At 45.1% G+C, this 26,131-nt stretch overlaps 3 protein-coding genes across 4 annotated transcripts; 1 reads left to right on the top strand and 2 right to left on the bottom strand.

Annotated features, from left to right (window-relative positions):
* Positions 1 to 8,966: 8,966 nt before the first annotated feature.
* Positions 8,967 to 10,185, bottom strand: NPB (neuropeptide B). The gene is made up of 2 exons (XM_033142536.1): positions 9,875 to 10,185; positions 8,967 to 9,267 (listed from the first exon to the last, which is right to left on the bottom strand). Exons 1-2 carry the CDS (start codon positions 10,145 to 10,147, stop codon positions 9,139 to 9,141), a joined length of 402 nt encoding a protein of 133 aa, XP_032998427.1. The 5' UTR covers positions 10,148 to 10,185; the 3' UTR covers positions 8,967 to 9,138.
* A 6,013-nt stretch (positions 10,186 to 16,198) lies between these two features.
* ANAPC11 (anaphase promoting complex subunit 11) lies at positions 16,199 to 19,720 on the bottom strand. Its single transcript, XM_033139097.1, has 3 exons — positions 19,666 to 19,720; positions 17,312 to 17,455; positions 16,199 to 17,226 (listed from the first exon to the last, which is right to left on the bottom strand). The coding sequence occupies exons 2-3, from the start codon at positions 17,418 to 17,420 to the stop codon at positions 17,081 to 17,083; spliced, it is 255 nt and encodes an 84-aa protein (XP_032994988.1). The 5' UTR covers positions 17,421 to 17,455; positions 19,666 to 19,720; the 3' UTR covers positions 16,199 to 17,080.
* Positions 19,721 to 19,850: 130 nt separating this feature from the next.
* On the top strand, positions 19,851 to 24,618 carry ALYREF (Aly/REF export factor). Of its 2 annotated transcripts, XM_033139094.1 has the most exons (6): positions 19,853 to 20,200; positions 20,569 to 20,700; positions 21,643 to 21,790; positions 22,050 to 22,113; positions 22,418 to 22,589; positions 23,834 to 24,618. In XM_033139094.1, exons 1-6 carry the CDS (start codon positions 19,970 to 19,972, stop codon positions 23,846 to 23,848), a joined length of 762 nt encoding a protein of 253 aa, XP_032994985.1. In that variant the 5' UTR covers positions 19,853 to 19,969; the 3' UTR covers positions 23,849 to 24,618. The 2 variants fall into 2 exon arrangements, with proteins under 2 accessions (XP_032994986.1, XP_032994985.1); XM_033139095.1 differs by lacking the exon at positions 23,834 to 24,618 and having other exon boundaries at positions 19,851 to 20,200; positions 22,418 to 22,619.
* The last annotated feature ends 1,513 nt before the right edge of the window (positions 24,619 to 26,131 follow it).

The raw sequence follows: 26,131 nt of genomic DNA, 5'->3' as shown, positions 1-26,131 counted from the left end.
GATGGGAGTTGGAGTCCAAACAGCATCTGGAGTACCACAGGTTTCCCACCCCCAAATTACATACTGAATGCTTTTGATGAGGCAGAATTGACAGCTACTTTCTCTCTTCCAAATTCTTAGCACTCTGGCTTTGTTCTTTTTTGGGAGAAACTCAGTGGTTGGGAAGGAGTCCTTCTCTCCTCCCAAACAACTACTGCTGCTGCTTCTGTTTTCTTTGAGAGTGCCACCTCACACGGTACTCTGAAACCAGAGCTGCAGTCGTGTCTCGGTTCCCTCCCTCTCCCAAATGGTGTGGAAAGTGTTAGTGTGTGAAGCTCATAGCTCCTGTTCTGATATCAAAGGGTCTGCAAAGTCATTTGATAAGGCGCTGCTTGTTGCTTTCTAACTTGACTCATCATTTGGGTTTTCTACTCTCATCTGAAGCCATCACAGAGTAAATGGAAGGCAGTGCAGATGCAATTACAGCTTTGTAATAAATGGGATGATGATTGACTTGGATAATTCACACAAGTGCACCCAGTGCTGTGGAAATCACTTAACCCAGTGGCCGTTTAAGAGCTGTGGAGTGATAGCTACACCTGAGAACCAGAACAAGGAGGGAGGTTGTCCTCAAAATTAGGAATTCTGGGGTACTTTCCACAGTCTTTATGCTCCCTGAACTTCACTTGTCTTTTATGGAGGGGATCTAATGCAGGGATGGAGAATCTGTGGCTCTCTAGATTCTGTTAGACTCAGCCAATGGTCAAAGAAAGATGGAAGTTGTAGTCAAGCCATATTGGGAGGTGGGGGCACATTTCTGATCTATAGAAAAAAAAATCCATAAAAAGATATTCCCTCTTTAGCACCAGAGCACAGTGTCACTGAGTGTTTCTTTGTATTCAGCCCCATCCCCTTTGTTACTGGGCTCCATGTGGGGCTCTGCATCACTCTTGAGTGTCGCCAGTGGAATTTTCTGAGCACTTCTTGTCCTGCCTGCTGCTCTATAGCATGGGTGGAAGCGACTGCTCCTTGGCACTGGCTCTTTCCAAGGCCTGGGGCTGCTGTCTGGGCGTGCAGGTGGTTTGGGGTTGGGGAGGTGATTAGTATGGAAATGGGAGGATGCGTAGAGCTAGCTTGTTATTGCTACCGCAGGGTGCGTGCTGTGTCTGGCAGCCTCCACAGAGCCAGGGTTCCCCCCCTCCCACTCCGCCCAACCTTCCAAATGTCAATAAATGTCGGTGGAATTAACTGCTAACTAGTGGGGTGATGGAGCAGCCTAAAGGAGACAGAGGAACCCAATCCATGTGTAGGTGGGCAACTGGCACTGCCTGTCTGAGATGGCTGTGCTTTTGGAATCGTGCAAAAAAAATGTCCCCTGGGGCAAAGAAGTTTGGGGAGTGGGAAAGTTTACAGCAAAGTTCTTGGATATTTCCAAGATTAAACTGCAAGCAGAAAAAGGGAGGGAATGGGGTTTTTTGGGGGGGGCAGAGAAAGTATTGTTTTTTCATCGTACTCCCAAGGCCACATTCCCAGTATGTTTGCACTCCTGTCCTTATCCCAAAGTCGGACTACTCCATTGTCTCCCAAGATAGATGGATGCAGAGAAGGGTGGCAGAACTTAGCAATTGAGACTAGTTCATTGTGGTATTCCTCTCAGCTTATGTGGATGTAAAAAGGTAGGTAAAGGTAAACGACCCATGGATGGTTAAGTCCAGTCAAAGACAACTATGGGGTTGCGGCGCTCATCTTGCTTTCAGGCCGAGGGAGCTGGCGTTTGTCCACAGACAGCTTTCCGGGTCATGTGGCCAGCATGACCAAACCGCTTCTGGCACAACGGAACACCGTGATGAAAACCAGAGCGCATGGAAATGCCGTTTACCTTCCCGCCACAGCAGTACCTATTTATCAGCTTGCACTCTCATGCTTTTGAACTGCTGGGTTGGCAGAAGTTCGGACAGAGCAACGGGAGCTCACTCCGTAGCAGGGATTCAAACCACCAACCTTCCAATCGACAAGCCCAAGAGGCTCAGTGGTTTAGACCACAGCACCACCTGCATCCACTATACACTGTGGTCACCTTAGCTTATGCTTATATATGCTGTGGTCTTCTTTTCAACTTATATTCATGAAATGGGGGTGCCTCACTTTGTACAGTAACAGCAAATGCTTATCAGACAAGATATGGGGTAAGGTGTTCAGCATAGGATGGTATTATTGAGGGAATTGAAGTGTCAATGTGGCTGCCTGCAGTCACCCTTAAAAACAAAGAACAAAACCTGCCCCCAACATTGCAGCATGATTACATTGGACCAGTACTTGCAGAGATGGATGAAAGGACCACCAGAACCTGATGGACTTTTTAATTACACAACCTCTGAGAGAACAGGAGCAGTCAAGATATGGGATGGACACTTTTCCAATACTGTATATTATTGACCGAGTTGAATCCGGAGAGCAGGCTAGTTCTAGGATAAAACCCATTGATTTCTTAATACCATGTGGGATGTGCATCGGTCGTGCAATTAGCCCCAGCCCCCTCTTCATGGGCAGTCATGACATTTCTCTAATCCCCAGTAATTTTGACTGGAGGAGAGGAAGGGAAGGAACTAGCAGTCCTCCAGATTTAGGTGCGCCAGGCTGGGAAACACCTTGTTTCCATTTAAAATGGCTTGTCATATGAGATTAAATGCCTTTCACCTCTGCCCACCCCCCAATATAGGCACCCAATTCAGGATGCATCTAAGCTTTGTACTGCAGGGAGCAGCACTTTCAGTGCAGGATAAGTTCCAAGTGGCGCCTTAAGTATGTGTGGCTGTCCTGTAGTAGGGGGAAAGATGGGAACAAGAGATGCTAGCCTGGTCCCTACCAACAGGCAGAGTGAGGCAGTGAGAGAAAATAAGCGAAGGTTATGTTGCCATATGGGGTCTGGGTGGAGAGCTGGTGTGTGTGTGTGTGTGTGTGTGTGTGTGTGTGTGTGTGTGAATGTGAGTGTGTGTAACACACACACACACACAGAGAGAGAGAATCAGAGTTCAGTGTTTGTTTGTTTGTTTGTTTGTTTGTTTACTTATTTATTTCAGAAAGTTTATATACCAGATGTTTGTGGGGGAAAACTCAAAGCTGTTGCAGGTTTTGGGGAAGTGGAGGGGCAGCCTAGCATGGATGTAGTATGAAAGAGCAGTGAAGGTGAGAACTTCCTTAACAGTCTAAGGAGCTACTGGATGCAGTGAGGCAGTGGGGCCATAAACCCAGCCTGTGGTTGTAAACTCCTCTTCCCACCAGCCCCAGCCAGCATGGCCAAAGGCCACTGAGGAATGATGGGGGTTGTAGTCTAGCAACATCCAGAGAGCCATGGGTTCCCCATCCATAGCTGTCAACTTTTTCCTTTTTTTTAAAGGAAATTCCCTTATTCCGAATAGGATTCCTTCCTTGCAAGAAAAGGGAAAAGTTGACAGCTATGTCATCCCTGCAGTGGTCTATGGATTTTCCCTGTGATTCCACCCGCCCCCCCCCCCCCCGGGAAAAAGAGGTGCTGGAACTCACCATGAATTCCTCCCTTGTTCTCTTATAATGGCCATGGTGCCCACCTGAGAGATGCTGGAACTGACTTCCGGTGAGTTCCGGCTGGAAAAAAAAGGACTGGATTTTCCTGTGTAACATCCATACCTCACTCTGTCTCCTGATCCCCAGATCTCTGTGCCATCTCTTTTTTCTCCTCCTTGCTCCATGGCCCTTCAGCCACTGCTGCAGCCATGAGTGCCAGGGCTCAGGAGGAGGACATAGCACATAATTTATGAGCGCCAATTTGTCAGTTGCTTCCAGCCAGTAATTTTCCACTGGCCGAGCAGCGGTGGCACTTGGCGGGATCCTATAAACTCATGCTTGTCACAGGCCTGATGGGGCCCAGGAGGCCATGGAGCCACTTCCTTGTCAGTAAGTACAGAAGAAAAAGTTCTGCTTGACAAATGGTGGATGTTACAGAGGGGAATTGCTATGGGAACCAAGAACCTTGCTGGTTTTGAAACTGGACTTGTCTAATTTCTAAAAGGTGATACTGCAGATGGTTTTTTGTTTTGTGGGACCAGTGTTCCTGCTCCAGCACACAAGTTTTTTTGAAAACAACATCATTGCCATCAAAATACCGACCTCTATTCCCTTGCCTCCCATTTTATCCAGATGCACCCTTCCTAGGGGTATGTGGGGTGGAAATGATATGTAACAAAACCCCTGATGCAGACAATCCGTTTGCAATATCTAATGGACCCATATGCAAATTAAGCTCCCACCTGGAATGACCCAGGCGGCAAAGAAACCTCTTCATCCCTTTTAGATGTTCCCCACCACCACTTTCTTCCATCCCCATAATTCTACATGTTTACATGGGGAAGAGTAATTTGGTTCAGGGATTCCCAAACGGAAGGGTGGGGGCTGTGCCTTCACATGTCGATTTACTTGCTGTGGACACAGATATGACAACTGTTACTCTTAAAACAGCATCAGAACATTCAGGAATGGTTTCTCCCACTTTGGTGGTACAGCACTCTACTGGCCCATCCTCTTTTTGCCTTGATTTTGAAAGCACAACTCCAGCAATGCTCTGTGGGTGAGAGAATAGATGACTGCAGCAAATGGGTGGATGGCAGTGCTTCTTAACTGCATGCTCCTCTTCCAGAGATGTTAACACTTGTGGAGAAGGCAAGGAGCTGCCAATTCTACTTATGTTCTGCCCTGGCTCAGCAGCAGAATACACACTTTGCACATAAAAACTCCCAGGTTTGAGCCACAGCATCTGGGAGAGATCTTTGGATGAAACTCTAGACAGTTGCTGCCAATCAGCACAGCAGACAATATTGAGCTAGACTTGATTGTCTTCCTGAACCTGCTACTACTCATTGATGATTTCCCTCGCACTCCTTGGCTGTGTACACATTGCGGGCTTAAAATGCAATGAGATCACCCACCCACCCCCCTGTTACAAAGCACATTTGCTCGTCGTTGTACACACCAGTAGGGTTAAATGTGTTTCCACGTCACCTGCTGTCTGTCCAGACCAGTGGACAGAGTGGGGACATGGATGTCTCCATGTGGCTTACATTTTCAAATTGGATCACAGCTGGTTTGGGGGTGGGAAGCATAAAAACACAGTATTTCTCAAGGAACTACACAACAGTTCTACTTCCGCCCATTTATCCTCATAACAAATCCATGAGGTAGGTTAGGGTAAAATACAGTGAGTGGTGAGCTTCATGGCAGACCGGGCATTTGAGCTGATCTCTCAGGTCTTAGTGCAACGCTCTAACCACAATGCTACACTGGCTTCTATGTTCGTTGTTTCAGCAAACTCTCTCTCTCTCTCTCTCTCTCTCTCTCTCTCTCTCTCTCTCTCTCTCTCTCTCTGGACTCAGCTATACAGCTGCAAATAAAGCATTTAAGTGTGTTGTAAAGTGAATTATACAAATGTGGCACTAGATGGTGATGGTGAGCTATGGCAGATTCAATATATTTTTCACAATGTTCTATCTCTCTCTCACACACACACACACACACACTTTCTGCCTTCTCCTGCAGGATGTTCCAAGTCCTCCTCTCAATAGCGGCTACAAGGGGGGCATCATATCTCCCCCCCTGCACCATGCTAATGCATGGCCATAGCCGGGGGGGGGCAGGGAGCGGTAGCTGCTGCCCCCCCCCCAAAATACATAAAAATACATAGCAAACTGTGGTTCTGCCCCCCAAAGGCCCCCCTCAATATACTGGCTATATGCCCATGTGCTAATGTATCCCAAAATCAACTTCTTGCTGAGTACAACAAGCTGCTGCTGACAGCGCTCAGTCTCCCCTTCCTGGAGGTGGGGATTCCTTTCCTCTATCTCAGAGCAGTGCTGTCACTTGTAATTAAGCTGCAGCTGTTGCTGTCTCTGAGGAAAGGTGACTGGTTCTGCTTGACAGTATTAGTTAACATTAGGCTGCGGAACTTATTCCTCTCCCTAATTAGTTCATTTATTTCCGCAGATGAGATGATTAAATGAGGACATCTGCCTTATGTGCCTGTGATTCCCAAAGCTCCAATATTTGTGTGTGTGTGTGTGTTAGACAGAGAGAGAGAGAGAAGGTGATGGAATTAGATATTTCCATAAACTAGGACTGGTACATCAACCCATTCCCTCCACGCTCTGAGGATTTAGATTGTCCCAGCTAGTCAAAGGAGGATCTGGAATCTTATCTCTAAGTATAATGTAAGCGGCACATCTAAAGATGTAAAAGGGTCGGCAGCTCCACTTCGTGTGACAAATAGAACCAGAGTGTGTGTATTGCACAGTGGGCACAAAGTATAGATTATTCATTTGTTTATAACATTTATATACAGATTGATTGTCACCAAACCTCTAAGCCATTTACAAGAAATACTATTTTTCAATGAAACAGTTAAAAATATTTAAAAAACAAGAAAAAAACCAACAGACAGAAAAGGTAAAAACATGAGAGCATCTACATGCCTGGCAAGGCTTGCCTAAACAAAAATGGTTTTAAGCAGGCACCAAAATATGCCCGCTTGATCTCAATTGGCTGGAAGTTCCAAAGTGCATTTATTATTATGGACATAGATGTTTTGAAATAACTGTGTACACATGCAGAAGCTCTGAACCAGGCAAGGTACACAGTGTAAACACTGGAGTATACACGCAACAATTGTGTTTGCCACATAGAACTTGGAGCTGTGCCACAAATGCAAAAGTCACATTTGCAAATGTATCTTTTACAGGTAAAGTGTTAAGACAACTACAATTGCTTCAGCTAAGAGATCACCAGTGGACTGCTTCGATCAGCAGAATTGGCACTACTACAGGTGCCACATACGGTAATACCAGTTCCACATTTGTAAGAACTTGGTTTTTTAGTTCGTGTGGCAGCACTACACTTTGGAACTCCCTGCCTATTGAAAGCAAGCAGGCACCTTCGATGTGCTCTTTTCAGCGTTTTTGCAAAAAAGCATTCCTGTTTAGACAAGCCTACCCAGATGCTTAGAAAGTTGTGGTGATTTTAATCTGTTTTAATATTTTAACTTCTGTATGTCTTAAAGCAGGGTTGTGATTTCTTTCTTGATTTTACTGTTTTATCCTTTTTTTTAATCGCTTTGAGGTTTTTCCACAGTCAATTCTGTATATGTAAATTTTATGGAATAAATAAATATTATTTTTGAGTGTCCACTCCATAACAGACATGGGTTTAACCTCTATTAATAATGTGTGAAATAGTCCACAGTTCCTGACTTGATTTACAGTGGCAAAATACCTGGACAAGACTATTCAAATTGGAGCCAAGAACAAAGTCCTCCCATTGCCATCAGGAATAAAGTGAACCAATGAAAGATACGCTCAGAGCAGATCCTACATTCTACCTACATTCCTTCTAGAATTTTCATAGCTCTCTCATGTGACTCAGCCACAGTTACACCTTTCTTTTACCTTTGAATATGGCCTATTATATTACCTGTGGCTTTCTCTAAATGTGGCTGGATGACTCCAACTCCCAGCCATCACAACCATTGTTTTTATCCGGTCAGCTGTCTTTGTTCTATAAAGTGACCTGCTGGGATTTTGGACAGAGGGATCTGGGCTGGCTGTGTCTTTGTGTTACTGACTGAATAGTATAGTGCTATTTTAATTTACTAAGATATTGCATTTGGCTTCTGTTTTGTATGCTTTGAGATTCTTTTGAATATAAAGCAATTAAGCAAATTTCCAAATAAATAATTAAATTGGTTCTAGTACACCGCCCCCAGCCCTGTTGTGACATGGAATTAAAAGGCATTTCTATTAAACATGCAAATTATCATTTCCCTAATTATTTTTATTAGGGTGATTAAGTTGGGCAGGTAGTATAAGGAAAGCCATATGGTGCCAATATTCATGGATCAGCCTTGCTGCAGGAAAATAAGTTTCAGCCTGACTTGTCCCTGCTTACTCAACACTAATGATCGATCCCCTTACATTTGCTTTCATGTAAACAAGCTTTGACTTGCAGCCAGGCAGTGAGATCCAGTGCACGTTTCTGTGGAAATGCATTACATTCTGTTCTGTGGGACTTTCTCCCAGGTAAATGCAAGCAGAGGGCTGCAGCCTTGATTCTCTCTCTCTCTCTCTCTCTCTCTCTCTCTCTCTGTTGTTTTACATAGTTTTATACATTTTAACTTTGACCATTTCAAACATTAAAATAAAAGGTTCTTTCAAACCTTTGGACCTCCTGACCTCCCTCCACGGGTTCCATATTTGAAATAAAGTATTCTGCATCTTTTACCATTATCCATCTGTTGTATATCCATAGTTACCATAGTTCATGGGTAGGGAACCTAAGGCCCAGCCTGCGGACGGTTCGGGAATCAGCGTGTTTTTACATGAGTAGAATGTGTCCTTTTATTTAAAATGCATATCTGGGTTATTTGTGGGGCATAGGAATTTGTTCATCCCCCCCCCAAAAAAAATATGGTCTGGCCCCCCACAAGGTCTGAGGGACAGTGGACCAGCCCCCTGCTGAATACAAGTGTAGTTATACCCCTGCTAGTGATTTTAACTGTTTACAGTGGTCTTTTAAATATATTAAAAATTTTACTCCAGTATTTTAGAAATACTTGATCTTCCTGGTTAGCCTTGATTGCCTTTGAATCTCAGGACTAGGAGGTGAGAAACCTGGGGACCATTTTAGCAAAGCAGCGTGAAAACCCGCTCTGTTTCTCTGAAAGTTCTGTCCCAGCTTTGTCGCTCCAAACGTGAAACCCTCTGGGCGGTGCTAGTAGTAGCACCTCTGAGCACCGCGCTAAAGCCTGTTCTGGATATATGCCTGGTCAGAATGGAGCCCCACTGAGTTCACATTATGTTTACTCAGATTTTGACCACAGAGACGTCATCTTTCTCTTCCCGCTGTCTCCGTCTGTGGAGCCAATAACTTTGTTCAACCTGTTCTATCAAGAAACCCAGGCAAGCACAAGAGCCGTTTAAAGCGCCTTTATTATGAGATGCAGGAGAAAAAAACACACACTCCCGGAGTCGGTCGCTTTGGCTAGAGAGCAGCCGCCTGCCCCAGCCGCTGCCTCCCTCCCTCTCCTCGCCCAGTCCGGATGCCTCACTCCGGGCTCTAGGGGGAAGGACGCCCCGTCGGGGCTCAAGCGCTGGCGCAGTCCTCGGGGTCCAGCGAGACGGTGACATCGGCTTTGCACTGGATGACGCTGGGCAAGCCAGGCAACAGCTGGCAGCTCTGCAGCTCCGGGGCCACCTCCTTCACACACACCGCCTGCAAAGGGAAAGGGGGAAAGTGAGAGGGCAAAGCAGGGCCCGGGGGCACCAGCTTCAGGCTTCCCTCCCTCCCCGGCTTGCTGCGCGCAGGGCCGGCTACTGCTGCGATCCTAAAGCACTTCGGGGAAGTCCCACGAAGCAGAAGAGCCTTTAGATGTGTGTGTCCAGGATGGAGCTGCGCGTCTCCCGGGCCCTTCAATCATTGCAATATCTTTACCTGCTTGATACAGTGCGACCCGACGGCCTGTTTAGCTAGAGAGCAGCAAATAAATATTTTCTCTCAGATTTTTATAGGTAAAAAATATAGGTATAAAACCATATAGGCTTTTTTAATTTAAAAAGTTAGAAAATGCTGATTAATACTATTACTATAATTATCTGATTAATACAACTTTTCGGGAGCGGCTAATGTACGCTATAACTCAGCAATAATAAACATACAATGCAATGCATTAAAATAAACCACAATGCATATAAAATAAACTTCCTCCCTCCCACAGCTCAGCTGCCTTCTCCACCCGGGACCCTCCCCTCTTCCAGGGGATGCTACTTGCGTTGCCCACCACCATCCGGGAGCCCCCTAGCGGGGCCCTGCGGCAGCTCACCATGTTGCGCAGCCCGCTGGGGTTTTGGCGCGGCTCGGACATCAAGAAGGAGGCGGCGGCGCCGGGGCTACTCTCGGCGCTGGTGCTGGTGCTGTCCGTGTCGTCGGAGCGGCGCATGTAAGGTGAGCGGCGGATGCCGGACAGCAGCCCCGACGCCCTGCCCACCGAGTAGTAGCTGGGACCAGCCGTCTGCTTGTACCATGCGTCGGCGGGCGGGCTGAGGAGCGCAGCCACGGCGAGGCAGAGCAGCGCCAAAGTCCCGGCTCCCGGCATGGTGCGCTCGGCCACGACGGCGGCTTCTTTGGGCAGGCGGCGCCGTCGGCGGCTCCTTATATCGGGGAGAAGAGAGCGGAGGCGGGGCGGCCCAGCCTCTTCCCGAAGCCCCCCCCCCCAGCCCCCCGGAGCTGCGGGAGACCTGGCGGGCGGGGGGGAGAGGAGCGGTGTGGGGGCGTCGAGGCTGCGTGGAGAGAGGGAGGCGGCCTGTTCCTGAGCCTTATTCGGAAGGATGTCCCTCGGGGCTGAAGGGGGGGAGCTTCCTCTGTGGTTCTGGCGCGCTCAGAATGGTAGAGTTGGAAGGTATCTCGACTCGAGGGTCATTTAGCCTTTGTAATAGTAATAGTATTAACCCTGCAAAGTCCATGGGTGGGCGGGCTCGATTCACCAACCTCGTAGTTAACCTTAGGTTACAAGCTCGCCTTTTAAGGATGCTGCTGAGGACTGTCTGTTTGCCCTGCGAGCAAAGTAGTTGCTCTGCCCTGGGGGAGCGACGACCCTTCCCTTGGTCCTTGCTCTTTAGACGTGTCACTTGAGCTTCACGTCGCCAGCTCAAGGCTGAGAATCGGAGGGGCAGGCAGGCAGGCAGGCAGGGGGTTGCCAAAGCGCAGCCTCCTGTCGCGGCCGCTACTTCGGATGTCCTGCTCCCTGCCTCGCTGACCCAGCCCCTTCCAACAGGCTAGCTAGGAATGCAACGCAGGAGCTGGCTTCCTTTCTCTCCCGCGCCGAAGAAACTTCCAACTACATTGAAAGCGTTGTGGGTTAGGAGACCACAGAAGGCGGAATTGCCATGCAGGTGGTAGTTGCGGAAGATCTCCCCCCCCCCACACCCCTAGACACAAGGAGTGGGGAGGAGTGAGATAGCTCTGCTGTACATAAAGTTTTGTGACCAAAGGCTAATTTACTGTAAAAGGGCATTTAAAAATCGTGGTTTCTTTTTTTTTTTTAAGGAGGTTTTTTTTCTCTGTGTCTAAAGCTGACCCTAAGGTCTTACTGCCTTGGGATGAATTCACTTAAAAGGACAGGTTACTTCACCCATAAGCAGAGCAGGGGTCAGCATACTTTTTCAGCAGGGGGCCGGTCTACTGTCCCTCAGACCTTGTTGGGGGGGGCGAATGAACAAATTCCTATGCCCCACAAATAACCAAGAGATGCGTTTTAAATAAAAGCACACATTCTAGTCTTGTAAAAACACCAGGCAGGCCCTACAAATAATCCAGTGATGCTTTTTAAATAAAATACACATTCTACTCATGTAAAAACACGCTGATTCCCGGACCCGTGGGCCGGATTTAGAAGGCGATTGGGCCGGATCCGGCCCCCGGGCCTCAGTTTGCCTACCCATGGAGTAAAGCAATGGCAGTCCCTTTCCATCCATCTACGGGATGCTATAATTTGCTTTGATTTTAAGTATCTATTCTAGGTTAATTAATCAGGAAAAAGAGCTGAATGTTGACCGGAATTTCTCTTTTCTGGAATGAGCTGCGCTCTCCCATTTCCTTGCCTCGCTCACATGTACACTTCCTTTTATATGAAAAAGTGTGCATGCACACGAAAGCTCATACCAATAATAAGCTTAGTTGGTCTCTAAGGTGCTACTGGAAGGATTTTTTTAAATTTTGTTTCCACTATGGCAGACCAACACGGCTACTACCCGTTCCTTTTCTCTGTTCCAGTCGCCTGTTTTCTGTTCAAGGGAGCTGTCCCTTTGCTGAAGCAGATGCTGCTGAAATATGCTTTAACTTGGGTGGAATTACAAAGTAGGCTTTTATTTACGTGCGGCTCCACCGCTGTGCGGGAGAATCCTGATCGCTTGTCAAATTTGGAATTAAAAGCTTATTTAAAGTTTTTCGGAAGGTGCCATCAAACAAAATTCTCTTTATAGAGGAATAAAAGTACAGAGTTTTTATACCGGCACGATGAATAAAAGGTGTCATGTTTTCTAATGCCCTCTTGTGGCGTTTTCCTTCATTTGCACTGGCAGGCAGCTATGATACCAGCTCATCTGAAGAGAGGCAGCTTCTGACTACGATTAGTTTATAGGACAAATACCTTTGCCCAGGGATACAGTACCAGGTCGAATTTGTGCTGCTATGATTCAAATCGACTTAGATCGATAGATGTACCATTGATTTCATATTGGATCCTTGGGTTGCAACCTTAAAGAATACTTGATTGGGATCATTGTTTAGGCTTGACTGTTACTTTTTCCTAGAAATTATGCAGTTGATGAGGCTGCAGTTTAAGGGAAGACAAGGCAGCTTTCTCTGTCCTGTCCTTTTTCCAACGAAACATCAACACTTGTTGGGTCACTTTTACCCATGTTGAGGAAAAGGTACCAGGATCCTTCCACTTCAAACCACATCCTTAGTGGCTGCATGTAAAAAAATTTTTTGCATAAGAACTACTGAACTAATTCTCATGAGTTTCGTTATGATTAGGAAACAAATACAAATTTTCAACCTTTTAGTGCTCTTGCAGTGCTAGTTATACAGAAAAAACTTCAGGCATGATTGGACAATGTTGAAGCAGAGATTTCTGTACTGACCTTCAGAGAGCCTGAAAGACCCCATTTATCTAAATGTCGTGCTAACACTGAATTTCCACATAATCACCACTCAAGCTATTCAAGGCTCCTCAAAGGAAGTGTAGAATGGAAAAGACTTACCGGTACTGTATTTCCTTTTGCCAGTCCACAGAGCAATTGCCTAGCAAAATCATGGTCAAACAGAGGATCAATGCAGCTGCCAGATATTAAATGTGGTAGGACCGTAGTCCTGAAAACATTGGACTGGCTGCCTGTGAGTTTCAGACCCAATTCAACAAGTTGATGTACAACGTCCTATAGGCTTGAGATCATCTCTCTCAACACTGACCAACCCGTGCTTTAAAATCAGCAGGGAGGCCCTGCTGGTGATACCACAAATAGTTTTGGCCCATGGGGCAGCAGCAAGGCAGAGCCTTCTCTGTGGCAGTGCCCCATTGGTGGAACTGTTTACCGCATTACAGATATTTAGTTATAAGCTTCAGACATTTTTGTCCAGAAATGGAATGCTATTAGAGATTGATAAATTATTTAGCAGTGTCATTTTAAACATTTTAATTGTTGTATTGACTTTATGATGCTGTGCACTTTCACTCATTCAGGGAGTGGGGGCTTGAAATACAGTAAATCATAAAAGAGGTGTGGGGAAACTTTGGTTCTCCTGATGTTGAACAACTCCTCCCATTGGTCATACTTGCTGCAGCTGACGCGTTGTAGTTCAACAACTGGAAGGGCAAATGTTCCCTCACATCTGTATAGAGGTGTAGCCAATGTTACATTGCCCTGCTGTTATTGGGACTACAATTCCCTGAACCCTGGACTTACTGGCTGGGGCTGATTGAATCCATAACTTTCTGGAGGGCACATTGACTCCACCCCTGCTCTAGAAAATGGATGTGTGAACATGTTTGAATAATTTTTGGATCCCTGATGTCAATCTGAACTTTTTCTGTGGTTTATGACTGTAGATTGTGGCACGTGTAAAAAAGGCTGGTATTAACCTAATATGACAGAGGATCTGCAAAGAAGAGTGGGACAAAATACCTCCTGAGATGTGTGCAAACCTGCTGGCCACCTACAAGAAACGTCTGACCTCTGTAATTGCCAACAAGGGTTTTGCCACCAAGTACTAAGTCATCTTTTGCAAAGGGATCAAATACTTATTTCACTCATTATAATGCACATCAATCTATGACTTTTGTCTTCTGGGTTTCTGGGGATTTTCCTGTTGTTATTCTGTCTCTCACAGCTACAATAAACCTACCATTAAAATTATGGACTGGTTATTACTTCATTAGAGTGCTGGACATGCATTTGGGTTCAGACACATACTTTAACGCTGACACTTTCTGCAGATTGAAATGACAGCATGAACCATACTTGGCACCTCAGTTGATATATTGGACAAAGAACAAATTTCAAGTTACCAAGGCTTTCCTGCAACAAAGCATTAAGTGTGAAATACTTTAGAACAGGTAAACAGAATGTAGTCCTCCAGATATCACTGGACCACAACTCTGATCGTCCCTGACCATTGGCCACAGTAGCTGGAGCTAAGGAGTCAACCAGCACCATTGCAGAACTCTTGGACTGAGAACAAGGTGAAGAATTTTAGACACAATAATCCTGTAACTCTTGCTTTTGTATTAACTATATAAACAGGTTGAACGGTAATCACCAATTTTGATATGAGGAGAAATAAATTATTCCTGAGTCTAAATAATAAACAGGAGGGTGACAGTGGCATCTCTTCTCTTGCATTGCCTCCTTCCAGCCACTGCTGGCGATAGGAAATTCTGCAACATCTCTGCATTTGGATGTAGCTGGATCATTCCCTCACATATGGCAGAATTCTCAGAGGATTCTGTTGCCCACTGTGCCTCTGCATGAGTTGCAGCCGTGCACTAGCCCTCATCTAACAGAGTAAGCTCACAACTTACACACATTTACCGTATTTTTTGCTCCATAGGATTGCACCGGACCATAGGGCGCACCTCATTTTTAGAGGAGGAAACAAGAAAAAAAAATATTTTTCTGGCTTTCCTCCTCTAAAAGCCCTGGGTTTTTTTTGGGTTTTTTTGAGGATCAGCTAAAAGTTTTGCAGCTTTTTTGCAAAAGGAAAAGCCCTGGCTTTTTTGAGGATCAGCTAAAAGTTTTGCAGCTTTTTTAGCAAAGGGGAAAAAGCAAAGCTCCTTTTGCAAAGGGGGAAAAGCAAAGAGGAAAAGCCCCATTTTTATGGGGTTTAACTCACATTTCTGAAAAATCTTAAGGAAAGGGAGCCGTTTCTACAGTTTCCAGACAGATAATCTGATCAGCCAGTCACATGTCCTGGGGAAACAAACAACCTCCCTCTGCAGCACATTCAACAAAGGAGGGTGGGGCTGAAAGGGAGCCGGGACTCTTATCTCTCTCCCGATCTCTTGCTGATCAGCTGCTGAGCGGGGTCCTTTCAACACTCCCTTTTCTCTTTGTAAAATAAAAAGCACAATCTGCTTTTGGCCCCTGGGCAATTCAGCTCCAGGGACCACCATTCGCTCCATAAGATGCACAGGTATTTCTCCTTACTTTTCAGGAGGAAAAAAGTGCCTCTTATGGAGCGAAAAATACGGTAACTTGTTTCCATTCAGCTCTATGCACTTGGCAATAATAAAAATAAAAAGGGGGAAATATCTCCCAAGAAAAATATCTGGCAATTCCACCTGCCACTGAACCCAACACATGGTGACTATATGGTTTTGCCTTCAGGAGCGATCCCCAGAATATAACCCCCGCATAAATTGCAGGCATATCTGCAAAACAGATACAAAACAGTGACTCATGAGAAAACACAAAGGACAAGCTGTACTTCATGCAGGCACTTCTCTCACCCTTTCACACCCTAGAATAAACTTTTTGGGTGTAAAAGTGGGGCTTCATTGTATTTTAGAAACACTAATGTAGAACATATGTTAACTGAAGTGAAATTCTGTGGCCTTTTTTAGTTGTCAAGAGTCTATCGCTGTTTTTTTTTGAGGGGGGGTTGCTTTGAAAGGACACATCTCTCAAAGCGGGGAGGGCTTTGGGGGCACTGAGAGGTAGCCTTTTTGCCTCTGGAAATTTTCCCTTTAGGAGAGTAAGCTTACCATTTTGTTAGCAATACCATAATCTGTGTTCGAAAGGTCACAGATTGGAATCGTTTACTAACACCACCTTCTCATTTGGGTGCCATAAAGGGGTGCCAATTACACATTGCAGGCGGGGGTAGCATACACAGCAGAAAGGCCTGGGCACCCAACAGCCAGGATGAAGCATCACAAACAGCTGGTCTGTAGGCTGTGTGGCTACACAGCTAAGCTAGTGCAAGAGTATTTTTCACATTAAAAGTAATTTTAGTTATGCTTTTAAGAAGAACGAGGACATCCCCCTTCCCCACAGGTCACATCCTATCATCTCAATGCATTGGCCACAGATAAGAAAACTGCACTCTTGAAGAATCACCATGTGGATGAAAGAAAGAGGCAGGAACATTAAAGGAATGAGTCACAAAATTTACTGGAACCATCCCATGTACAAATGGTAACTCACTGTGGGCAAGCACTTGGCAATCAGAAAGATCTGGTATTACAGCCTTTTGGGAACAAACATATTATTGTACTGCAGGCCAAATGTGTAGTAAGATGAGGACACAAGCCTAGAGCATCCCCCAATCTCTAACACTATTTACACTCAAAAGGTTAGATCCTGGACCAAATTATATTGATACCAGTGGGGCTACAAAGCAACAGGAAACCAAGAATCCTTTTTCATATATAAGCGCTACTCGTAAGAAACATAAAAGAGGTTTAGCTGCTTCATGCCTCAGAACGCAATAGTTGGTGATGTTTGTTGTTCTTATTATTAAACAATAATTAAAAATAAATGACAAATGGTTTTAAAGAGACTACAATAGTTGGGGTATAAGTTTAACAAGATTTAGAACATCTCAACCTTTTGTGCAGTTCAACAAAGCAGGCCTCATTTGCAAACACCTCACGTGCATTACCAAGGCAATTCACCAAGACGCAGACATGAACATTAACGAGACGCAGACATGAACATTAACGAGGGGGTTCAGATGTTGTAAAATAGCACAAATCTCTCATGACATTTGCCCGTCTGATATTCTAACCTTCCAACCAGAATAGCCTTATATTTCATACATTGTAGAGACTTTGTGATCACAGCACAGACAGAGGCAAAAACATAGGATATTGTAACATGCAGCAGCTGTGTTCCCACATCCACCTCTCAATTCAGCAGCTCTGGGAAGGATGAAGGTCAAGCTTGCCAAGCTTGGAGAAGGGAGTGGGGAATAAATTAGTCCACAAAAGCCGAAGAGGTGTTGGGGAGAGGAAGAAATCTTGCCAGTGTCACTCTTTGAACTTCCATTCCTGTCGACACATTGGGCAGTGTTGCTGGACTTGCTGGGAGTTAAGCCATTTGAGAATGCAATGCATGTGGAAGCAGTGGGAACACTGGCCCCACACTAGGGGACAGTCATCTCCAGGCACTTTACCTGCAAAACATAGGTTCCATTAGAGCAAAGTTGGGAGAAGACGGTGCACAAGGGTTAAGGAAAATCTCAGTGAACTGATACTCACAGTCTGGGCAGCAGCCGTTAAAGGCCATCCGGCAAATGCCACAGTTCTCATCATTGGCAACCCAGAGCCAAGAGGCAACCCCATGCCAGCTCTTGATTTTCACTTTCATTGTGTCCAGACTACGTACAAAGCTTAAGATAGCACCTGAGGGAAGAAGTAAAAGCTTGAATAAGGTGTTTTCTGTTTCTGCAGATCTTCCAAGTTAAAAAGACTGATCTTCAGAACTGTACATTCTTCACATTTCTCTAAAGATGTTAAGAGGTTTTGCACAATTTCTCTTAAATATCTTGGCTACACACTATGAAGAAGACTCGATGGTATGTCAGATTTACAGATAGAGAACAGTAAGTTAAGAACATCTGGCCACTTTCCCAGCTTACAAGGGTGCTAGGACAATTCTTAGGTGTCACGCCTTATCAGTTCTATGCTGTACTGTATCTTAAAACTCCACTATAGGAAAGCATGAGCTATTACAGATAAGAGCACAACAATGCAGATGGCTACATAAATGTTACTTGCCATTTCCCTATAGTGAAGTCCCAAACTAAGACAGGCAGGTCTATTAGGCATAGGATTTGGGGGCAGCAGTTCAGGTGACTGCAGACATTTAGATCTGATATTTTGTGTTATAAGAATTTTAAGGTCATATATAAAAAATTAAATGTTCATAACTGTATAGTATATATAAACCACATGTCTGAAACCTCACAGATTAGGTCCTGAACAAATTGACCTCAAATATTTCTCTAAAAGGTCAAAGTGGGAAACCTCCCCATTGTCTCTTTCCTCACAAATCCTGTCTTAAGGGCACATTCAAGATATGAACAGGGTGTGAGCCTGTGACCTGTGTTCAGGAATTAAGTAGTTATAATAACAAAAGAGTAGTCAAAACCCAGATAATGCAATCAGATAATCAGACAGGAGAGAAAGGACAGGAGATAAACAATGCACTCAGATTTCTGTTGGTAGACTGCCTTTTCTGTGATGTAGGTATGATGGTTCTGGGGGTGGTCGTGGACTCCAGGGCGGGCAATTTAAAATGTCTATATTCCGGCACACCTTTGTTCTGGGTCCCTCCTCCTCCCTCCTGTGTGTGGGGGGAGCACCTGAGTTTAAATAGGCAATTAAACAACAGAAATAAATGGAGCATCTGAGTTCTTTGAAAGGCAAAGAGAAAAACATAACATCTCCAGCACTGTTAAAAGAACTACATTTTCCTTTACTTACTTTACTTTACCTTAAGTACTACAAATAGCAGGCCAGTAAAATATGCCCCCTAATATATATTTTGGTCCCCTCCCCCTTTTTCCTAAAATCCAATCTAGCAAATAGTTTTGTGGCATTGTCTTTAGTTCTGTTGTAAAAAATTTGGGGGTTGGCAGATCTTGGATTTTTCTGTTGCACCAGAGTTCCCCTCTCCTTTCAAGGAGGTGAGGCCCAGAACAAAGGTGTGCAAGCCCCTTTAGATAGACATTGCCAAATCTCTTAGCCAAAGACTACCCTAAAAGCATCATACACACATCACAGAAAGAGGTGGTCTACAATTTGAGTGTGTGGCTTCTCTCCAGGATATCTGATGTTTTACTGATTGCATTACCTGGGCAATCTTGCCATTCTTTTGAAATGGTTAGTACTTTGGCTTTTGCATCCAGTTGACAGGCCCACCCTATTTATACACAAATGTGCCCTTAAGACAGGATTTGTAAGCAAAAAGAACTCATGGGAATCTCCAATCTATTTCCTTCTGCAGAGGAAATATTTGGGTTTACTAAGAGTCAAGATGGCCTCAGGAATTGCTCTCCTGTACTACCGGGTATTTCAAACATGTTGTTTATATACTTATATGTGTGTTTACCTTGTGCATTTATTCTCAGAATTCTTGTAACAGTCTAAATAAAAATATTGCACCGCTGTCACTTCTGTATCACTTTGAGGTTCCAAAGAAGTAACATAAGCAAGAGAGAGGAACAACACATAAACAGTACAGTAAAAGTACCCACTCCAAAGAGAATACAGTCTTAACTTTCAGCAGTCAGGGAAACGACAGAAAGACCAGGAAGTAGAGATAGAAGCAAATGCGAGCAAATGCAAATACACAAGTTTCGTTTCAGTTGGGGGTGCAGACTTAAGGGGTCGAGCTCACAGAAGAGAGTATTTAGAAGGCCTGGGAACCAATTCCAGGTGTAATGGGCAGCAAGGGAGCCATGATAGGAGGGGAACCCCAAGGGTCATTCAGTTCAACCCTCTGCAAAACGGTACGAGGAGGAGAACAGCCAGACTCCGGGGTAGCAAGGATAAAAACCCAACAAAACGTAACCTTCCACCCTCCGTCGCACCTCCGCGCCCAAGCTCACCTCCCCTCGTACCGGAAGTCCCGCCCCTTGACGGGACTTCCCATGTTTCCTTGCGGGCCCAGCTCCCATAAAGCCTCACGCGACAACGGCGCCTGCTGCTGCTTCTTTCTTTCGCCCAGGAGAGACTGCACGTGCGCGCTCTTTCTCTCTCTCTATCTCTCTCTCTCCCCGCCCCCACCCTCCTCCTCCTCCTCCTCCTCCTCCTCTCGCTCGGCTTGCCCGTCCTCCCCGCCTTATCCGCATCCGGTCCCCGGTGTAGCGCGGCCGGAAGTGTAGGCCCCGGGAGCCGGAGGGAGCCGCCATCATGGGCGACAAAATGGATATGTCTCTGGACGACATTATCAAGCTGAACCGGAGCCAGCGGGGCGGCGGGGGCCGAGCCGGGGGCGGCCGAGGCCGCGGAAGGGGAGCTGCGGGTCGAGGCGGCGGAGCCGGGCGAGGCGGAGCTGGCCGGGCAGGCGGGGGCGGCCCCGTGCGGAACAGAGGCGCCCTGTCCCGGGGAGGCGGCAGGAACAGGCCTGCGCCCTACAGCCGGGTAGGTCCCTGGGGGAGCGGGCGCGGACTGAGCCCCACCTTTACCCGGGTTGGAACTGCGCTCCGGCCGCTTGTTTTGTCAACTTTCTTGGGGCGGCTCGGGACTTGTTCCGGGATCTTTGAGGGAGCGTCGAGGGGGGTCTCCCCCACGCGGAGATAAGAGGGTTGGCGGGAGAAGGCGGAGTCGTTTCGGGTTCCTGGTGCGCGTAGGCCCACCCAGTTCGGAGCACTTGTTGACGGCAACCGGGGCGAGGAAACGAAGGGGTTCCCCCCCCTCCGCCCCCGGGTTGAGCAGAAATGCAGAACAATGGGGCCGCCGTTTATGTGGGACGCTACGTTGTACTGATGGGGTTTTCTCTCTCGTCGCAGCCAAAGCAACTCCCAGAAAAGTGGCAACACGATCTCTTCGAGAGTGGCTTCGGTGCTGGGGCTGGTGTCGAGACAGGCGGGAAGCTGCTTGTCTCTAATCTGGATTTTGGAGTATCGGATGCAGATATACAGGTACTTTCTCCTTTGTCTTCAATAAGAGGGAGCCAACAGGAGTGGATAGTTGTAGCTGGTCGTTTAGTCATTTTACTCACATTGTAGTTTCCTATTGCTGTTCTAGATTTCCCTTGTGTAATATACTAACTTCTCCCTGATCCATTACTACATTTCCCCACCCCTTTTCAAGAGTAAATTTCAAGAAAAGAGCAGTTACGGGACAAGAAGTAATTGCTCTTAAACCGGGGGCCCTCCATAGTTTGGGATGGCATGCAGTTACAGTTAGCATATTCTGGTGCTCCAGTTTTCAGTATATTTAAAAGCATTTATAAGATATATAAGATAAAAGATTTATTTGTTGTCATTGTACAAGTACAATGAAATTGGATGCCATCCCATAAAAACAAAATAAGTGGAGTAGTTCTTTCCAAGTTTACTTGTAGCTGGTGTACTTGGTGACGGCCTTGGTGCCTTTATGAAATTAAAGTGATGTGGGCACTGTCTTAAGAATAGAAAGGTGCCTCTTGAAATTATTGATTGACAGGAGACCTTAATCAGATGAGCCTTTTAAAAAGTTTATCTCATGGTATTTGTTTTAGCCATATTATCCAGGACTGTATGCTGTCCTTCAAATTTCCTTCACTTCCTATCTGAGTTATTGGTGCAAAACTATTTTTTTCTTTATAGGAAATTTGGAGATAGAAGTACAGGAAATTTTCTTTAATGTTTTTGTACTTTATTTTATATTTGAACTAAGGATATCCTAATGTATTAGCTGAGATGTAGTGTGCAGATATGGCCAGTGTAGGTGTAGTGCTTAAGAGTGTTGGGCAAGGACCTGGGGGACCAGGTTCCCACTCTGCTACAAAGCGTACTGCATGACTTTGGACCAGTCACTGTCTCAGCCTAACCTCTTACTGTGTCCTAGCATACGTGAGATCTTGCTTTCTTGCTTTCTAGGAGCTTTTTGCAGAATTTGGGACATTGAAGAAGGCAGCAGTGCACTATGACCGTTCTGGGCGTAGTCTAGGTACAGCAGATGTCCATTTTGAGAGAAAGGCTGATGCACTGAAGGCTATGAAACAGTACAACGGAGTTCCCCTGGATGGTATGTATTTTATGTTCACTCAGTGGGTGGGAGAAGGTATGAATGAGAACTCTGCTCATACACATAGGCAACAATAACATGCTGACCAAGTGCATGGAATTTCATGCTGGTAAGTGAGCAGGCAGGTGAAGGAAGGATGAAAAATTCGATCCTGCCTCACTCTCGGGTCAGCAGACCAATATATTTTTTGCAGGTCAGCAATTTTTATGAACTTGCTTACAAGGTTGCTGTAAACACTTGTTCTTTTTATTTTTCCCAGGACGTCCCATGAACATCCAGCTGGTTACATCACAGATAGATACACAGAGAAGACCAATACAGAGGTAGGAGATTTGTATTTTGATGTTTCACATTGATTAATAAACTATATGGATGTCTTCAATTTTAGTGCAGACCCTGTTCATTTGTATTTTTGATTCCAAGAGATTAAATAATAGATGGACTTCCCACTGTCATTTTACAACATGGAGAATGATTTTTAAATTGTAGTTATGTTAACATAACCATACTCGGCTTCTCTACAGAGTTTTTTGCGAAGGGTTTAGATTGCAGTTTCTTTCAGTGGGTTACTGTAATGCAGTTTCTATTTGTAGGTTGCTGTAATTCAGTCTTATCTCTTGCTTTTAGTGTAAATAGAGGAGGCATGACCAGAAACCGTGGTGGTTCGGGTGGCTTTGGCGGTGGCAGCAGACGAGGCAGCCGTGGCAACAGGGGCAGAGGTAGAGGTGCTGGCAGGAGTTCCAAACAGCAGCTCTCTGCAGAAGAGTTGGATGCACAGTTGGATGCTTACAATGCCAGGGTAAGTAATAGTTGAGGGATGGGGGGTGGTGGTGGGGAGAGGGAGGTGAGCCTGATGGCAGAGCCTGGCATACATGAATCAGTCATCTGTGAGAAAAAGTGCAACTTCACATAAAGTAAGACATTTGGAGATAGTCGGCACAGCACTAAAGCAGAGCAGTCTGTAGTTTTTTTGTTTAGTTTCCAAGTGATTTTCATGTGTCCCCTACTGTGTGCGCAAGAATTAGCTGCATAGCTGTGGAGTCAGTTCCTACAGTGTAGCAAACTATGATTCTTGTGGAGTGCTACTCAATCTGGTGAATTTGGTGACTCACTAGATTTGGTATCTTTGATAGAACACAGCCTGTGGTTGTGGAGTGTATCACATTCTGCTGTGCTATATCAGCTGTCATGCTCTAGGCATGCTTCATAGTCATGCTGCACAATCCTATTTTCACAGCTACTCTGATTCAACTCAGCGATGGATGGTGTTCTTTATTAACACTTCTGCCCTGTAAAGAAGTCAATCTGGGTAGACTTTGCTGCATACCATCTTCCTGCTACCATTATGAGTCATTACTTGGAACTGAAATCTTGGTTCTTGGAGAACCAAACCTAAATTTAAATATGCAGGACTGTAAAGTACTTTATAGTTAATAGAAAAGGCCAGCTAATTGTGATTCTGCCATCTGTTTCCTGAGTACAAAATACAACTTGGATGCAGATTTTAAGCTTTCTCTAGTATTCTGTAACTGCTTCTAGTTTTGAGTGGATATTTATGTACATGCCATGTTTGCAGCCTTCCCCAAACTGCTGCACTTCACATGTTGCTGGACTAAGTGTTTCATCATCCTTGATTGTTGGCTGTGCTGGTTGGGGCTGCTGGTAGTTGTAGTCCAAAACATCTGGAGGGCACCAGTTGGGAAAGGCTGCTGTGAACTCTGTTCACTTTCTGCTGTTAGTGAAAATGTATTAGAGAATTACTTTCCTCGGCACTGAGGTATAAAGATGTATGATATTATAAAGGTATGAGATATATTGGGGAAAGTGCAGATTGCTTTCTTGGCTAAATAACTTTGCCTACATGCACAGAAATAAATAAATGATGCAGCGAAAAGCTATTTAAAAGCATTTTGTTATGGTTAAACAGTGCTGCACAGGTTCTGGTTGTACGGTGCTGCTTGGGGAAGTGCCCTTGACTATCTGAATTTCTTGTCTTGGTACTTAGCTGGTGACAGCCAACTAAAACGGTTTTCTTTCTCTTAGATGGACACCAGTTAAAGCTGTTGGCGCATCTTGTGCATGGGAAGGACTGCAGACATCTCATTCCATGTTCCCCAGTGGGAGAAGAAGGGTGGATGGCGGCAGCGGCTACTAATATCAAGAATGGAATTTGTTTTACTTTTATGTTCTGGAATAGGTTTCAAACTCATGTAAAGGTTTCTTTCTCTCTTTTTTTTAAATTCTGAGACAGATCTGTTTTGTACTGAGTTATTTTTGGGAAAAATTTTACTGGTTGCCTGTTGGGCCAAGATGGCTTTTTCACCTTGGCAGTAATAAAATAGAAATGTGTCTAGAGCTGTAAATGTCTGCTTCCTGTTGCAGCTGGAACCTAGTCTTGGGGCTGCAGAAGCCAAGACAGGTAGAGGAGCTGGTGTCTGGCTGCAGGCCCCTAGCAAAAGAGTTGGTGCTGATTGCCCTTCCTAAGGGGAGGGATTCTGTTCTCTCAGGTCTCTCTCCTCCACTCTGCCCCCGTATGGGCTTGTAAACTGTATATTCCCCATCTCCTGTGTGCTGACTCTTATTCGTCTGTGCTAAAGCCAACTGGTGTGACTGCTTTTGCAAGGAGAGGATGGTGGTCTCCAGTGAAAAAGCTCCACCCTTAGTGGTCATGAGGGAGTAAATTTCTTGTTAAAGTCGTTTTTGTATTTAACACTTGATTCCAAAGTTCAGTGCTGGTCCCACCTCAGTATTTTTACTGTAAAATAAGTTGCTGTGAAAACTCAGTGACTGCAACATGCCAAGTAAAGATTTAGTCTTTCAACTTGCAATTCCCTATTGAATTCTTATTTCAAGTACATCTGTTTGGTGGCATTTTTTATGGTCTTTTCTCACTACTGCTTATATAGTGGGTTATAATATAGTCATTTTCAGGTCTTGTGAGATCGGAAAACAGAGTATATATTGCAATATTGTAGTGGGGTGAAGGGGATCTTTATCTCCTATGTTTGGTGGGCATTAACCTCAAGATTGTGCCAGTGCCATCCAAGGATACAGGTTTCTCTCTCCCCACCATTTATCAGCTTTGAATATGAAAGAATCAGTGTCTTCATGGTTTTTGGCACACTTTCACTTCAGCACCACAGCATCCTAATGCTGAAGGTGAGAGTAGGAATGCATCAATCTGAAACAGTACCAGAATTACAGAAGTATCTTTGATCATTGCATTTCTATTTAAAGAAATACATTTAACAAAACAAAAAGGGGGAAAGCTTTGCATACAAGTGTAGATACTTGCTAGACATTGTGATCTGTCACTAATTATATGCAACAAATTGTCAAGATCAAACTAATCTCCATAAATACCTATTACGGTAATAAATACTGGATGAAAATTTCAGTTGGGAAAACCTGACATTGGCTACGTTTAAGGCATGCGGTGATGGTGGATGTGTTAACTACATTAATGTAGAAAATATGACTGGAAGTGGGTGTTGAACTGGTAACCTTCCCGATTTTGAACTCCCAGCTCCTTATCTACCAGAGCCAACATGACTAGTAGTCATAGTTAGCCTTTCCTGATTTAAAGGTAATGAGGAAAAGTAACTGTTTCTGTACAAAATTCAGTTAGTCATAGAAGGTTGTGTTAATATTTTAAAGAACAAGTTTTCAATTTGATTTCCAGATAGTTGTGTGCATTCTCTTTCGTACTCATAGCTAGTTGAAATTATACTCTGCTCATAACATTAATGCTCAATTGCATCAATTGAGGCTATATATACTTTATATACACACTACAGAATTAATAGGGAATATAATTGTTTTAATACATGCTGTACATGTGTATACTTAGCAAAGAGTTACTTGCCCTTCCCAGGTACATTTTAAATCTGCAGCTAAACATACCGGTACAGTGGTACCACTAGATGCGAACAGGATCCGTTCTGGAGCCCCGTTGGCATCCTGAGCAGGCCGCAACCCGCAGCGCCGCTTCTGCGCAAGCGCGGGTTGCGATTCGTCACATGCACGTGACGTCATTTGACGTTTCTGCGCATGCACAACCCGCCGAATCTGGAAATAATCCGTTCTGTTACCTCTGGGTTCGGTGCGTTTGTAACTCATGCTGTTCGCAACCCACAGCGAACGCAACACGAGGTACGACTCTATAGAATAGCATTGTGCTGCACTACTTTTTAGGGACGTGGGTGGCGCTGTGGGTTAAACCACAGAGCCTAGGGCTTGTTGATCAGAAGGTCAGCGGTTGGAATCCCCGGACACTCCTGCCAACCTAGCAGTTTGAAAGCATGTCAAAGTGTGAGTAGATAAATAGGTACCACTCTGGCA

Source organism: Lacerta agilis, chromosome 2 (assembly GCF_009819535.1).
Source record: "Lacerta agilis isolate rLacAgi1 chromosome 2, rLacAgi1.pri, whole genome shotgun sequence".
Classification (NCBI taxonomy): domain Eukaryota; kingdom Metazoa; phylum Chordata; class Lepidosauria; order Squamata; family Lacertidae; genus Lacerta; species Lacerta agilis.
The sequence above is the reverse complement of the archived record's forward strand: the minus strand, read 5'-3'. Positions and strand labels throughout refer to the sequence as shown.

Bases quoted from the DNA above. Each gene is read 5' to 3' on its own strand.
- ALYREF (XM_033139094.1), top strand. From the start codon at position 19,970: ATGGGCGACAAAATGGATATGTCTCTGGACGACATTATCAAGCTGAAC. The intron at 21,791-22,049 runs GTATGTATTTTA...TATTTTTCCCAG, and splicing joins CAACGGAGTTCCCCTGGATG to GACGTCCCATGAACATCCAG. The intron at 22,114-22,417 runs GTAGGAGATTTG...TCTTGCTTTTAG, and splicing joins CAGAGAAGACCAATACAGAG to TGTAAATAGAGGAGGCATGA.
- ANAPC11 (XM_033139097.1), bottom strand. From the start codon at position 17,420: ATGAAAGTGAAAATCAAGAGCTGGCATGGGGTTGCCTCTTGGCTCTGG. The intron at 17,227-17,311 runs GTGAGTATCAGT...TATGTTTTGCAG, and splicing joins TAACGGCTGCTGCCCAGACT to GTAAAGTGCCTGGAGATGAC.
- NPB (XM_033142536.1), bottom strand. From the start codon at position 10,147: ATGCCGGGAGCCGGGACTTTGGCGCTGCTCTGCCTCGCCGTGGCTGCG. The intron at 9,268-9,874 runs GTGAGCTGCCGC...TTCCCTTTGCAG, and splicing joins CCAGCGGGCTGCGCAACATG to GCGGTGTGTGTGAAGGAGGT.